The sequence below is a fragment of the Aphidius gifuensis genome, linkage group LG2, assembly GCF_014905175.1.
Source record: "Aphidius gifuensis isolate YNYX2018 linkage group LG2, ASM1490517v1, whole genome shotgun sequence".
Lineage (NCBI taxonomy): Eukaryota > Metazoa > Arthropoda > Insecta > Hymenoptera > Braconidae > Aphidius > Aphidius gifuensis.
In genome coordinates this window covers 30273816-30289161 of record NC_057789.1, presented here as the reverse complement: position 1 = coordinate 30289161, position 15346 = coordinate 30273816, and the positions used below count along the sequence as shown (strand labels likewise).

The 15346-nt window shown below is 26.9% G+C and overlaps 4 protein-coding genes across 6 annotated transcripts in view; 1 reads left to right on the top strand and 3 right to left on the bottom strand.

Annotated features, from left to right (window-relative positions):
- Positions 1–38: 38 nt before the first annotated feature.
- LOC122850285 (THUMP domain-containing protein 1 homolog) lies at positions 39–1900 on the bottom strand. 2 transcript variants are annotated; one of them, XM_044149442.1, is made up of 4 exons: positions 1497–1900; positions 736–1083; positions 429–673; positions 39–349 (listed from the first exon to the last, which is right to left on the bottom strand). In XM_044149442.1, exons 2-4 carry the CDS (start codon positions 1078–1080, stop codon positions 52–54), a joined length of 888 nt encoding a protein of 295 aa, XP_044005377.1. In that variant the 5' UTR covers positions 1081–1083; positions 1497–1900; the 3' UTR covers positions 39–51. The 2 variants fall into 2 exon arrangements, with proteins under 2 accessions (XP_044005377.1, XP_044005376.1); XM_044149441.1 differs by lacking the exon at positions 1497–1900 and having other exon boundaries at positions 736–1395.
- A 403-nt stretch (positions 1901–2303) lies between these two features.
- LOC122850712 (homeobox protein 2) lies at positions 2304–10571 on the top strand. The gene is made up of 10 exons (XM_044149844.1): positions 2304–2892; positions 4790–4971; positions 5103–5638; positions 5790–5909; positions 5998–6266; positions 6371–7310; positions 7347–7812; positions 7917–9919; positions 9994–10135; positions 10211–10571. The coding sequence occupies exons 3-10, from the start codon at positions 5267–5269 to the stop codon at positions 10216–10218; spliced, it is 4320 nt and encodes a 1439-aa protein (XP_044005779.1). The 5' UTR covers positions 2304–2892; positions 4790–4971; positions 5103–5266; the 3' UTR covers positions 10219–10571.
- The window catches only part of LOC122850711 (uncharacterized protein PFB0765w), a 27748-nt gene continuing 22664 nt past the window's right edge, over positions 10263–15346 (bottom strand). Inside the window, exon 8 of the mRNA XM_044149843.1 lies at positions 10263–10296. The gene's annotated coding sequence lies outside the window, so the exon portion shown is untranslated. The remainder of the gene's footprint in view (positions 10297–15346) is intronic.
- On the bottom strand, positions 11119–15115 carry LOC122850249 (putative uncharacterized protein DDB_G0277255). 2 transcript variants are annotated; one of them, XM_044149373.1, is made up of 4 exons: positions 14550–15115; positions 13819–13893; positions 13364–13753; positions 11119–13297 (listed from the first exon to the last, which is right to left on the bottom strand). In XM_044149373.1, the coding sequence occupies exons 1-4, from the start codon at positions 14613–14615 to the stop codon at positions 11756–11758; spliced, it is 2073 nt and encodes a 690-aa protein (XP_044005308.1). In that variant the 5' UTR covers positions 14616–15115; the 3' UTR covers positions 11119–11755. The 2 variants fall into 2 exon arrangements, with proteins under 2 accessions (XP_044005308.1, XP_044005309.1); XM_044149374.1 differs by lacking the exon at positions 14550–15115 and adding an exon at positions 14099–14500.

Here is a 15346-nt window from a genome sequence, read left to right as displayed (position 1 = left end):
CAAAAAATATAAAAGTTAAAAGAAAAAAAAACATGTAGTTTTAGTGAATCATCAATTTATCATATCATCAACATTTTTTGGCTCATTTTCATTATCACAAGTTGTTGTTGTTGATGATGATGATTGAACTGTTTCTTCTTTGATGTTGCATAATTCCAATAAATTATATTTTTTATATTTAAAATAATGAGGTGCAATTGAAATAAGACAATGACCCTTAATTATTTCAACAACAATGGCAATATCTGGATTTGACAAATCTGCCTTGTTTTCACTATTTTTTTCACATATCATAGCAGCAACTGTTTCAATAACATCTGATCTTTGAAGACTATTATTGTAATGTCGACTGTAATTAAATAAATTAATTGTTATTATATTTATTAAATTAAATTAAATAATATGAAAAAATGTAATATTTTTAATACTTGATAACAATAGCAAATGTCTTTGGTGTTTTTGTAAAATATTGTTCAATTAATTCAACTGATTTAGCTTTAATATCAACAATGTTTGCTTTGCAAATTAATTGAATTGGTACAAGTCTCAGAAGAAATCGACTTTTTCCTTGTTTTGTTTCATCCAAATCTTGAAATATTTTCATGGCCAAATCAAGTGGATTTGCCAGGGTTGTACTTATGAAAATACAATTTTTAACACCGGTATCAATATACTGAAATAAATATTTTTTGAGTAAATTAATTATTCAATAATAATAATAATAATAAAACAAACCTGAAATTTTTTAGCAACAGCTGATTTGTCTGATTGTTTTTTTAATTCATCAAGTTCTTTATTCAATGCATCTGATACATCATCATCATCATCATGATTATTATTATTTTGTTGAGATGTTTGACATTGTTGATTATCTTTAGTTACAACAGCAACACTATTGTCATCATTTATCAGCTCAGATTCAAATTTTTCAAGCAACTTGTATGCATCTTTAATACATTCTTTTTCACGAAAATTGCATGTACAAAGAAAGCCTTTCATTCCACTTTCTATGTATGCTTGTTTTTTTTTTCTTTGATCTTTTGAGTAATAATTATTCCATTTTCTCTTTTGGCCCTCCATTATCTAATATAAATTTATATTTTAGAGACAACAAAGTAATAACGAATAACAACAAATGAGATTGTTTATAATATTTTTTCAACAATAACAAGACACGTGTCTATACAATATACATCATCAGCACAAACTATAGTAAATTTGCATTTGCTGTCAGGCGTCAGCCAAACATATTTTTTTAATAATAAATTATTTAATTAATAAATTAAAAGTTTATGTGGTGAATAATCGGTTTGTGATGAACCATAAATTAATAATTTTTAATATTAACTTGTTTAATTTGTTTTGTTTTTATATTATATATATTGATATAATTTTAAATTTTGGCGCTACTATATTTAATTGGTGTGTGATGATGATGATGGAAAAAAAAAATAAAAAATATACCTATATTAATATTTAATTAAAACGAAACTAACCCTTTTTTGACAATTTTAATATTTGAAATATCACTTGTTTACTGTTTACTGCTCTTTTTTAATTTTTATAATAATTATTATTATTATTATTTGTTGTTATGGTTATTATTTTTCACTCCACGACTACCACAACAAAAAATTTTTTTACCGTCTGAAAGAAAAAAAAAAGAAAACATGCAACTTTAGAACGCAGCCTTTTTCAGAAAAAAAAAAATAAAATGGCAACATCCTGACTGGCGCAGAGTGGAGAGAGAGTATTATAGGTATATTTATGTACATATGTATGTGTGTTAAGTACATATGCATGTAAAAGTGGGGAAAAGGTCTGGATTTATGATAAAAAAAAAAGTTTCTCAGTAGAGAAAAGATTTGTAGTGAAATAAATAATAGTTAATAAAAAATAAAAATACGTAAGTAAAAAAAAAATAAAAACAACAATAATACCTATATATATCTATATACCTATATATAATTGATGGCGTTAAAAAAAAAAAAAATTGCCCGCGTGTGTGTGTGTGCGTGTGTTTAAATAATAATAATAATTGTTAATGATTTGCAAGAGAAATAATTGTACAATTGTCAAAGTATACCTATATTGCATCTATAGATAACTGAAGATTAAAGAAATTACCTATTGAGAAAAGGCTTTGTAGGATTAAAATGAAAATGAAAATAATTGTCATTGTTGAGGTATAAATAATAATAATAATGCTCATTGTTGTTCATCCAATAAATTAAGGTTAAATATCAAAGTTAATAAGTATAAATATACGCGCATGTATAGGTATAGACTATGTACTATAGATCACCACCACCATAAAATAACCTGCCTACAATAATATAAATATCCTTATAGATATTGCTTTTTTTTTTTCATTTTGACATCTCTAATTGCGTAATTAGTTGTCATAATCATTTTTTTTTAATTAATTTTCCTCATGTGACTAATTTGAAAAAAAAAAACCAAAGTTCTTATACACTATTGTACCCTGTCTGGTCATTGTTTTTTAAATTTAAATTTTAAGGATAATTGAATGTTATTCAAAAAATTTAAAAACAAATTAACTGTTTAAGAATTGTTGAAAATAATTATTGAATAATGAAAAAGCAAGTGGCAGATCCTTATAGTGCTGATTGTGTCCTTGTTTGATTCAACTCTTTCTCCTCTTTTGCCTCTTTCTCTTCTCCACCTTGCCTTGATGTGAGTGCCGTTCAACTCAGTTCAACTTTGCCTCGCCTTCCATTCCTCAGCTTCGTACTTGTTGTTGTTGTTGTTATTATTAATATTATATACATCAATATTCATCATCATCACTATCATCACTATTCACTAGTACATATCTTGTATTAGTACAATAATTCTGTCATTGATAAAAATCCATAAATCCAATAAAAGGTAAAAAAAACGAGTAAACTAGGTACTTGATTGCAATAAATAAATAAATAAATAAATAAATAAATGGATGAATTAATTAATTTATTAAGTAAAAGGTACAAAATAACTTTGACAAAACAAGACCTCGGATTTTATTTTATTTTTTTTTCTGTAATATACTCATGTATGATTATTTTTTCACTTACTTTTAAAACTTAAAGACAAAGATATACATAAAATAGACTAGCACTAGCAATAGCAATAGAAATATAAATAACCAATACAATTACACTTCATGTACACACATATGTGCAACAAAGTCACCATTTAATCTGAAATTATATATATACCTATATTTTTTTAAATACAATCATCATCAATATTAAAAAATATCTATGATTTTTTTTTGTTGAGATTAGATAATTTATTTGCAAAAAAAAAGATATACCTATATAGGTATATTTCATAAATTGACATCCATCTATCCAACTGAAAGTAGTACATATGTAGTTTAATCATTGTAGTACTTGCTAGATTTTTTTTAGTCCATCAAGTTTACCTATCTATCATAACATCATAATATTTGCTTAAAAAATAATTATTCCTTCAATTTTTGCTATTTAAATTATTATTTTTTCAATACATTAAGTTTTATCAAGTTGTCAAATTTAATTTGTCCATTTATCTATCGGTGACTATGAATTGTTGTTGTTGTTGTTGTGATCAGTTGTGATTGGTGTTGTTTTTTAGTGTTTTTAAACAATATTAAAAAATATAAATGTTAACAAATCAAGAGACTAAATATACCTAAACATAAATATAATAATCAATAACTAAAATATAGCTTTTTAATATACCTATAGGTATTGATGATATCAAGGCATTATATTACTATATTTATTTGCTATTTATTTTTATTTATATAAATAAACAATATTGTTAATATAAATAAATAGGTATATATAAATATTGCATGTGTTTGTGTGTACGTGTGAATATTTAGGCAAGCGAGGAAGGACGGGACAGTAGACAGTCAAGGCAAATTGTAAAAATATTATTATTATTATTATTTTGCTTATATACTATCAAAGCTATCAAACACAACACAAATATAATATATCTACTACCTGTGTCCATATTTCATTTTTGCATTTTTGTTTTCTAATTTATTAAATAACAATATTATTTTTTGAAAAAAAAGCGAGAATATTGCAGGTACATATTTAATACTCAATTACAGTAAGTAAATGGGGGAGAGGCACACTTTAGATTATATATATGTATATATCTATATACCTATCCAATATTTCCAATACATACATGTACACCCACCAACAGCTGTTTCAATAATTATTATTTCTTCAATCACCTTCAATAGTATTTAGTATTTATATATAGGTATATATAGGTACATATTCATTTTTTAATAAACAACAATAACAATTATAATTATCTAATATTATTATTATTAATAATCAACGTTGTAATTTTCACGACAAGTAGTTGATTGTTTTTTTATTTTTCATTTTTTGCTTTAATAAATAATAATAATAATAATAATAATAATAATAATAATTGACTATATAGCTTTATACATAGGTATATATACTGTATTTTGTCAGCATCAGCAAATTTTGAGGTTAGAGTCCTTTGTTCTAAATCAATGACAGCTCCTGTCATATTCACTATCAAGTATCAACGACATATACTTATACATCGCCATATATATTAAATATAAATATATACATCCGCGTTCTTTTTAACTTATTCTCTTGAATTTACTCACTTATTGTTATTATTTTTATTATTATTCACGTCATCAATTTTTTATGTATATCTATAGGTATATTTGGTTTTTTAATTTTTTATTTATTTGTCAATGATAATAATAATAATAATCATAATTTTGTTTCAACAGATTTTATGAATTTGTCCATGTATCCATCAATAAATAAATAAATAAATCAATCAATCAATAGGTATCATACAGCAGTAAAGGGATTGTCAAGTTGTCTATGTTTTAATACATGGATAATCTTGAAATTTACAATTTATTTGTAAATTAATTACAGTTATTATTAATTAATAATAAATATACAAGTGAGTATATAGGTATATACCTACTTATATTTTTATTCAGTTGTTTTTTTTTTTTCTTTTTTTTCTTTTCCTCTTCCTTAATAAATAAATAAATAAATAAATAATTAATAATAAAATTTTTTCTTTTCAAGGATATCTATTGTGTGTGCTTGTGTTGTGTTGTGTTGTGTGTATTGTGTAATAAATCAAATCAAGAACCCAGCTATATTCAAAAAAAGTGCCAATAAAAATTGTTGTTATCAATATTATTATCTAAAAAATATAATAAATTGAGGAAAAAAGTGAAAAACTAAATATGTCGGTTCTAAATCAGAGTGGTGATGATGCTGTTGAGTGTCCTCTGTGTATGGAACCACTGGAAGTTGATGATCTTAATTTTTTTCCTTGCACATGTGGCTATCAAATATGTAGATTTTGTTGGCATCGAATTCGTACAGATGAAAATGGTCTTTGTCCAGCATGTAGAAAAGCATACTCTGAAAATCCAGCTGATTTTAAGCCATTATCAAAAGAAGAAATATCAAAATTAAAAGTTGAAAAAAGACTAAAAGATCAACAACGCAAGGCTAAAGTATCTGAAGGACGTAGTCGTCTTGCAAATGTTAGAGTTGTTCAAAAAAATCTTGTTTTTGTTGTGGGTTTACCAATACGACTGGCTGATGCTGAAGTGAGTAAAAAATTTAAAAAAAATCAAAATAAAAAAATTGCTTATTATTATTATTATGTATTATAAAATTATTTATAAATTGGTCACATTAAATGTCTCTTATAATAAGAAAAATATTAAATTAAAAATATACTGACATCAAGTATTTTAGGTTCTCAAAAGACACGAGTATTTTGGTAAATTTGGAAAAATTCACAAAGTTGTTATCAATCAAAGTACATCTTATGCTGGAGCACAAGGACCAAGTGCATCAGCATATGTAACCTATCAGGTTTGTTTTTTATTCATTCATTTATATATACCTATATTATTTTAATTGTATAATATAGGTTATTAATTTTTATAATTGAAATGTTAAGCGTCAAGAGGATGCATTACGTGCGATTGAAGCAGTTAATAATATTGCTGTTGATGGTCGTACTATTAAAACATCATTGGGTACAACAAAGTATTGTTCAAATTTTATGAAAAATTTACCCTGTCCCAAGGCTGATTGTATGTATTTACATGATCTTGGTGATCAAGAAGCTTCATTTACCAAGGAAGAAATGCATCAGGGTAAACATCAAGATTACGAACGAAAACTTGTATCATCTCTTCATTCTCATGTATCTGTGTCATTAAATAGGTAAATTATTTATTTAATCATTTAAATATTATTTTATTATATACATATTGTAGAATTTAATGTAAAATAATATTATAATTATATTTAAATTTTTTTGTTAATAGAAAACCAACACCATCACCACCTACAACTGGCAATAATAGCAATAATAGCAATAGTAGTAGTAGTATTATTAGTATTATTAGTAATAATAATAATAATAATAATAATACACTACGTGAAAATGGAACTATTATTAATTGTCAAACAAAAGAAGCTTGGCCTTCATTGCAAATTGGTCAAACTAGCAGTACCACCCTGATAATTGGAAGTAAAGACACAGTATCATCGCAACAATCAGGTGTTACAATTTTATCTTCATCTTCTCCTTTGCCTATTTCATCAACGACAACGACAACAACAACAACTACTTCTTCATCATCATCATCCTCTTCTTTATCTTTATCTTCTTCTTCTTCTTCCTCGTCTTCATCGTCATCCTCATCATCATCATCATCTAATCAAAATATAAATAATGCTATTGATGTTACATCAATGCCAGTAGCAATTGTACCACCGACAACGACAACAACAACAACAATAATAAATGAAAAATTTATATCTCCATCATCCTCATTATCATCATCATCATCATCATCATCATCATCGTCATCATCCTCACCATCGTCTCCTTCACCACCAATAACATCATCATCAACAATACAACAACACATTAATAATAATAATAATAATAATAATAATAATAAAGGAGAAATAAATACTGATGAATTAAATATTCGACGTGACAAAAGTAATACGAATAATGATAGCAAAACTCAAGTTGCTCGTAATAAACATAAAAACAGTCAAAATAAAGAAAAACATTGTGTTAATAATAACAATAATAGTATTCAATCTATTAATGATGATACAATAATATCACAACAACAACTACTAATAAATGGTGGACAAAAAAATATAATATCAGATGCTGATTATATCGATGATAGTGATATTAATAATGCAATTGATGATAATGATGATAATGATGACGACGATGACGACGACGACGACAATAACGATGATGATGATATTGATGTAGATGATGTAGATAATAATGATGATGATAATAGTGATACAATAACTATTAATAAATATAGTAATAATCAAGATAAAATAATAATTCATACAAATAATCAGAATAATCGACAACGAGATAACAGTGAAACAAGTAATTTCATTGAACAATCCTTACGTGATATCAAATTAAATGGTGTTAATCAAAATTACAATCATCATAACAACAACAACCACAACCACCATCAACATCAACATCAACATTATCATCATCATCATCATCATCATACGGAAAATATTAGTGACAATGAAATAAATCAACGAGATGCCATAACACCAGCAAGTTCAGCAACATCATGTGATGATACAAATAGTAATATTGATAGCAGTTGTAATGTCAGTAGCAGTAGTAGTACTGGTAGTTGTAATAATATCACATCAGATAGATTTGATGTTATTGATGATCATCAATGTGTTTCAAATAAATTGGGTAAGTAAAATTCAATTAATTTTACTATTCAATTTTACATGATAAAAACAATAAGATAAAATATAATTTAAAATGATTGTTTTTTTTTTTAAATTGTATTGTAGATTCATCATTAACAAGCACCAAAAGTATATTATCATCTTCAATAAGCCATCAATCAGGACCACCTGGTTTAATAAATGTCAATGGAATGCCACAAGTTAATCATCATCGTTCTATATTTCAATCGGACAACAATAGTTTCTTTAGTTCAAATACATTTCAAAAAATATCTAGTGTTGGTACAGCTCCATCAACAAATCAATTACAACAAAGTGGTAATGTTAATGTTGATTGGACAACAACTTGTTTAGTATCAATACCAGATTCATTGCCATCAGTTCATTCAAGTGAAGATTGGCAAGCAGCATTTGGCTTTCAACCAGAGAAAAATCGTTCTATTCATAATCAAAATAATTTAGTAAGTTCACCGTCATCAGTATCATCACAATTACCCTTACCATTACCACCATCATCAACAACAGCAACAACAAAAACAACAACAACAAATACAACAAATACAACACAATTTAATACTGATAAATATATTATTGACAATAACAATGATAACGACAATGACAATGACAATGACAATGATGTAAATGAAGATGATGAATATATTATTAATACTCAATATAATAATAATAATAGTAAAACAAAATTAAATAATAATCAAACAACAAATGATTATGATTCAACAACAACAAAAAGTATTAATAATAAAAACAACAACAATAATAATAATTCAGCAGCAACAAAATTCATGGCTGATTTTCAACAAAATTCAATTCAACAGAGGCTAACACTACAAGCACAACAAAATCAAGAAAACTGTAATTACATCAGACACAATGGTCATGGTCCAGGTCTTGAAGTATTCAAAGGAACAGATAATAATGATGCTAAATCAGATGATGATTTAGGATTTGATCCATTTCATGAAACACAAAAAGCCTTGGCTGAACTTATGGAAAATGAATTACAACATCAACAACAACAACAAAGACTTGAACAACAGCGTCAATTGCAACAGCAACAACAACAACAACAACAATTGCAGCAACAACAACTACAATTACAACAGCAACAACAACAACAACAACATCTTCAGCAATCACAATTACCACCACATAATCATCATCATCATCATCACCATCATCATCATCATCAACAGCAGCAGCAGCAACAACAACAACAACAACAACTACAACAACATAATCATCACCATCATCAACAACAGTTACAACAACAACAACAATTACAACATAATCGTCAAAATCATTATTTTCATCATAGCACAAATAGTGTTACAAGTTCTACTCCTCATCAGCAACAACCTCAAACACAGTTGCATCAACGAGATCGTGATGAAAGTAATTTACGAACACATCAAAATATTGTATTGAATCAAGCAGCACATTTAGCTCATTTTCAAGTGGCACAACAACAACAACAACAACAACAAGTTCAACATATTCAAAGTATTCCGACTATTCATCAGTCACATCCATTTGTGTCTCGTCTTCCACAAAATTTATTATCAAATCCAGTGCAAAGTCCACAAACAGCATTAACACCACCACCGCCACCACCACTACCAAATGTTACTAGTGCTAGTAGTAATAATTTAGGTCAACGCAGTAGATTACCACCACCTGGATTTCCTGGTTCTACACCAAATCATATAAATTCATTTGGTCTAGGAATTTCACGATCAGCAACAATTGTTAATTCATCATCTCAACAACAACCAACAAATTCTTATCTTCCAAATAGTAATTCTTTAATTGGTACAAATCAAAGTATAACAAAATGTAATAATGATACAGTTTTTGGAATAAAAGATTGGAGTGATATTAATTCTCAACAACAATCAAATGGTGTTGGCAATGGTGCTTCAACATTTCATCATTCAATACATCAAAAAGGTTGGAATAATTTTAGTCCAGTTGCTGATTGGACATCAATTGATCCAGCAATTGTTAGTTCATCTAGACCTTTGACATTTCAAGCTACCAACACATGGCAATTTCCTAGAATTCATCCAACATCACACAATGCCCAACAGGTATATATACATTTAACTAATCTTTTAATAATAATAATAATAATAATAATAATTTATTTATTTTTAAATAATAGGAGCAAAATAATCCCGCTCTTCAACACTGGGCAATGCAGCCACCACCAGGTTTTGGTGGACCAAATTCTAGTGTTGCTCAACAAACAAACACAGCTACACAATCGCACAATAAACTCATTTCCGCAGGTCCAGAAATTGAAAGTATGTATTTATTAATCAAATAATCAAACAATCAAATAAAATAATTTACTTATATTAATTACTTATGTATTTCAGACTTGTAAATGCAATAAATGTTAAACAAGTGTCAAGACAAGAGTGATATAAAGTTGATGTAATAATAATAATGATGATGATGATGACTGCAGGATAAATTACTTGGGCCACTTTTATTTTTGGCTATTTCACTGAATAAATTTTGTCAAATATAAATGCTTTTTAATAACAATCAATGATAATTCAGCTTTTACCATTTGCTGTTGTTATTTTAATTTATTAAATAAATTGAAACATCATAAAAAAAAAAGATGATAATTAGTAAAAAAAGAAAAAATTTATTATGAGCTACTTTGATGATTTAGTAGCACATCAATAAAATTACATTTATTTAAATAAATGCAGAAATGAAATTGAACAAGAAAAAAAAAATATTAATATTAATAATAATAATAATAATAATAATAATATAATTATAATATAAATAATATTAATGAAAATAATAATAATAAATAATAATTAATGCTATGAAGAAAATCAAGTTTTAAAATTTTTATTTGAAATTTAAAAAATTTAACAGGTGGTTGATCAAGATGTTTGAGCTGGCTTCACTTGGCAATTGGTGGTATTATGATTATTATTATATCATTCAACTTAAAAATTATAATTAAATTTATTTTTTTTATTTATTTTAGCTATTATAATTATTAAAAAATCAATTTTTTCATTTTCCCAATGGTACTAAAATAGTTGAATAAATTTTACTACTGTTGTCGACATTTCGATATTTCGATTTCGTCTTATTTTATTATTTATTTTTTTTCAACGAAACAGAGTTATGAAAAAGGCACCTTAAATATTGATACGTATTATCAATCAAGTACGTTTACCGCCAGTCAATTTTTACATAATTATTTTATCAAAAAAAATTAAAAGGTACAGATGATGCTGCAAGCAAGTAGTTCAATCAAATACTAGTTTTTTTTTTTTTTTTTCTTTTTTTCAAAATTTTATCATCAACAACATATAATACAAATTTTATTTCGGCATTATATAATCATTTCTCTGCTTACGTATTTCATTAATATTATCATTATTAAAAAACAAATAAAAACAAAATAATTTGTTTAATTGAAGGAGAAACGAAAAAAAACAACAACAATTTAAACAAGACACTTTGTATATTACATCTCTCAGTCTCAGTCAAATAATCTGATGGACATGCAAATAAATTGATTAATAATAATTAATTAATTACAATTATATTTAAAAAAAAAAAAATATTTTTTTGCACAATTTAATTATTAATATTTCATTTATTATTATTATTTTTATTATTATTTTGTCAATTTTTTTTTTTCTTGTTTGATTAGTAACAAAAAAATATTTTTACTATTTACAAAAGTTGATTACAAGAAAATTAAATGACAAATTTTCCAATTTTTTTTTTAATTTATAATTAAAAACAAAATAATAATAATAATAATAATAATATTATTATTAATATCGAAAAAAAAAACAGTTTTTCTTCAACTAATAAATGTAAGACAATTGATGATGAAAAGAAAAAAAATAATAAAATAAAGAGAAAAAAAAAATCATGAATTAATCAATAATAACGTAAGGCAATATGTGGAGAATTTGGCCATCAATTGTTGGCCTCGCAAGCATCTCGTGCCATTCACGAAATTCATAATGATTATTTTTATCAAATTTATCAACATCACCATCACCATCACCAACATCATTGCTATTACTATTTTTATTATTACGCTTACGAAAAAGTGGATATTTCATTATCTGATGACAACTTGTCAAACCATCACCATTTTTATCCATTTTTTCATCCACATTATTTGATAAATTATCAAGTCTTGTCTGAAAATTACCATTAAGACATTCGATTGAATATTCATGAAGTCGTTCAATCTCCTCGTCAGTTGGTGGTGGTTTTGATGGTGGTGGTGGATCATCATCATCATCATCATCATCGTCATCATTGACATGATCATTATCTAGTTCATTGTCACTCCAAATTATTGAATTTAAATCTAATGGTGGTAATTTTGCTAATATTTCTTCGACTGTTGGATCATGCCTAAATTGTGTTGTATTTTTTGATGATGAATTATTTTTTTTGCCACCATCATTATTAATTTTATTATTATTATTATTATTATTATTGTCATCATCTTCATCTTCATCATCGTCATCATCTTCGTCATCATCATCATCACCACTTGATTTTGTTAATTTTGATGATAAACGATGTGTTGTTTTAGTTGTTCGACCAGATGAATTATATTTAACATCATTTGATGATGAATTACGTAAAATTTCTTTAGTTGTTGGTGGTTCATTTTTAATTTTAACATTTGATAATGTATAATCAAGAGATAATTTAGTTGATGATCCACGTGCTGCTTTTAAATCTTCCATTAATTCTTGTGTTGTTTTACATTTTGAATCACGTGACATACTTTGAAGTTTTTCTTTAACACCAACACCAACATCTGGTTGTAATTGATTTTTAATAACTTTACTACCTTTTTTACGTCCACGTTTTTTTGGACCAACATCAACAGTTGCTGTTGGTGGTGGTGGTATTACTATTGATGTTGCTGTTACAATATTATTATTATTATTATTAGTATTATTAGTATTATTATTACCACCACCACCATCATTATTATGTATAAATTTTGGTGTTGATAATGGACTAGGCACTTGCGAATTTATTTTATTAATATTTGTTATATTTGTATTTGGATTAATATTTGAATTTATATTTTCACCATTAATACGTTGTTTTTTAAATAATGGTTGATCATCTCTCAATGGTGTACCAAGTGATTCTTTTGAATTTTGAGCTTGTTGTTGATTTAATGTTGTTGTTGTATCTTCTTTTCGTAAACGTTTGTTTGAACTGTGAGTACGTGGTACAGCTTCCAAGTTGTGATGCTGATTTGTACCAGTAGATAATAAAATTGGTGAAGTTGATGAATTTAATTGATGATTAACTGGATAATTTGTTGATTGTAGTGATGGTGATGGTGATGGTGGTGGTAATAGTGGTTTAGTTATTGATGATAAATTTGGTGAACGAGATCTATTGCTGTGTAATGTCGACAATGCTGGACTAAGAGCCTATAATAATAATAATTAGCTAGTTGTAATTTATTATATATTATATATTATATAATTATTTTTTACCTTGTAAGGTAGTGATGTTGCATCACGTAATAGTGGACTATGTGGCATATGATTTTTTGTCATAGCAAAATTAGCTGGACTTTGTGGTGGCTTTGTGATAATTCCGGCTGCTGGACTATGTGGTTTAAAGCTACTCGATTTACTAATTGATGATGATAATGTTTGAGCCGTTGTCGAAATTGCCATCGGTATTGTTGTTGCTCCAGTTGCTGTTGATGGTGATGGTGGTGGTACTTGTGTTTGTGATGTTCTGATATTTGAATTTTGTGAAGTTGATTGAGGCAATAACAAATCTCGCCATCGTCGAACCAAGTCTTTTGCTCGTTTTGCCAATGCCTCCTCTTTAGTTTTACGTCTGAATTCATTGACATGTCTGCCCAATCGAGATTTCTATATATTAAATTAAAATTAATAATTATTATATTTAATATTATTATTAAAAATAATAAACCAACCTCAAGAACTTCTTTGGTGATATTTGCTCTTTCAAGAGTTGTAAAAATATCTTGAACGACTCCCAAATCTTTGATCTGAAAAATTTATATAATAAATATAATCATTGTTTTAGGTCAAACATATTTTAATTAATTATTATTTTAAAAAAAGAGTTGCTTTGCTCGATTATTATATACTAAAATCTATAAATCATATGTATATATATTGAATAGATAGGTAGGGCATTTGTAGTAATGATTAACGTCATCATCATCATCATCATCATGTTTAGTATCTCACTTGATCTCGTTGTGAGCATGTTGAAATAATAATAAATAAAAATCACAAATACAGTTAAATACAATACACATGTGTGCACACAAATATTTTAAAAAATAGTCACACGGCGCACAAGTGTTGAGTGATATTGGCCGAGAGTGGCCCGATAGCCGTTTGACTGTGCGGACGGAGGAATGAATCTCGTCGTCGTCGACGGCTTACTTATTCCATGGTAGTTGGTTGGTTGGTTGGTTGGGTTATTCGGGTTATATAGTCGAATTGAGTAAAGCAAACACACACTCCTCGTTGTACCAGTACACATGTATTATAATAAATGTATATATGTATATAGAATAATAAAAAGTCTTGTTATATGGAGAATGATACGTTGGGATTTATAATTACTCATTTTTCATAGATGTATATATAAATATATATATTTTTTTTTTTTGTTTTTTAATTATTTACTTACTCTGTTTTCATCGTCAAGGGAATTTGACAATTTTTCGCCGAGCTCAGTGCAATTGAGCTTCTGCATCGGGAGCTCACGATTAATGTAATTGGGCCCACAATGCTCTTATTTTTCTGACGTTTTCTTATCTTTTTTTTTTTCAATTCTCTAGAAAGAAAATATTGGGATTTTTTCTTGTAAAATATATAGCATATATATACCTATATATTTTTTTTTTTTTTTTTTTTATAATTATTGGTATTATTTTTTGCTATATGTGGATATAATAATAATATCAATTAATTAATTAATAATAACAACGACAATAATAATTAAAAAAAAAAAAAAAAAAAAAAAGTAGCAGCAGCAACAGCAGCAGTAGTAGCAATGATATTAATTATTTATTTATTTCGTAATGATAAAAATGTGTATATTATGTATGTATTGTATATTGTATATATATATATATATTTATTTGTATGTGTATGTGTATAAAATATAACAGTCGTCCTCAGTTGACCGTCGCACACGAGTCGGAGCGCACACATGCGAGGGCGAGAACGCACTGTCAATGGCGACGGCTGTCGACGACGAGTGCACTGCTGGCTCGCCACCTCGCCTCCATTCGTCTGCTTGCGTGCCCTCCCTGTATGCTTCCGAAACTTCCGAATTTTCCCGATCCTTATTAATAATAATAATTTCCCCTTCTCCTTTTTTTGTCACCACATTGTCCAGCAGCTAGTGACACTGTGCGGCATTTTTTAAAAGCACAAATAATATTCAACTTACTATATATTATAAATATACAATATGATGTG

What these genes read in the sequence shown, in the direction of transcription:
- LOC122850249 (XM_044149373.1), bottom strand. Translation starts at nt 14,615, where the DNA reads ATGCAGAAGCTCAATTGCACTGAGCTCGGCGAAAAATTGTCAAATTCC. An exon ending in CCCTTGACGATGAAAACAGA is followed by an intron (nt 13,894 to 14,549) that starts GTAAGTAAATAA and finishes TAAATTTTTCAG; the next exon opens with ATCAAAGATTTGGGAGTCGT. An exon ending in TCACCAAAGAAGTTCTTGAG is followed by an intron (nt 13,754 to 13,818) that starts GTTGGTTTATTA and finishes TTTAATATATAG; the next exon opens with AAATCTCGATTGGGCAGACA.
- LOC122850712 (XM_044149844.1), top strand. Translation starts at nt 5,267, where the DNA reads ATGTCGGTTCTAAATCAGAGTGGTGATGATGCTGTTGAGTGTCCTCTG. An exon ending in TACGACTGGCTGATGCTGAA is followed by an intron (nt 5,639 to 5,789) that starts GTGAGTAAAAAA and finishes CAAGTATTTTAG; the next exon opens with GTTCTCAAAAGACACGAGTA. An exon ending in GTATCTGTGTCATTAAATAG is followed by an intron (nt 6,267 to 6,370) that starts GTAAATTATTTA and finishes TTTTGTTAATAG; the next exon opens with AAAACCAACACCATCACCAC.
- LOC122850285 (XM_044149442.1), bottom strand. Translation starts at nt 1,080, where the DNA reads ATGGAGGGCCAAAAGAGAAAATGGAATAATTATTACTCAAAAGATCAA. An exon ending in CTGTTGCTAAAAAATTTCAG is followed by an intron (nt 674 to 735) that starts GTTTGTTTTATT and finishes TATTTATTTCAG; the next exon opens with TATATTGATACCGGTGTTAA. An exon ending in ACATTTGCTATTGTTATCAA is followed by an intron (nt 350 to 428) that starts GTATTAAAAATA and finishes ATTTAATTACAG; the next exon opens with TCGACATTACAATAATAGTC.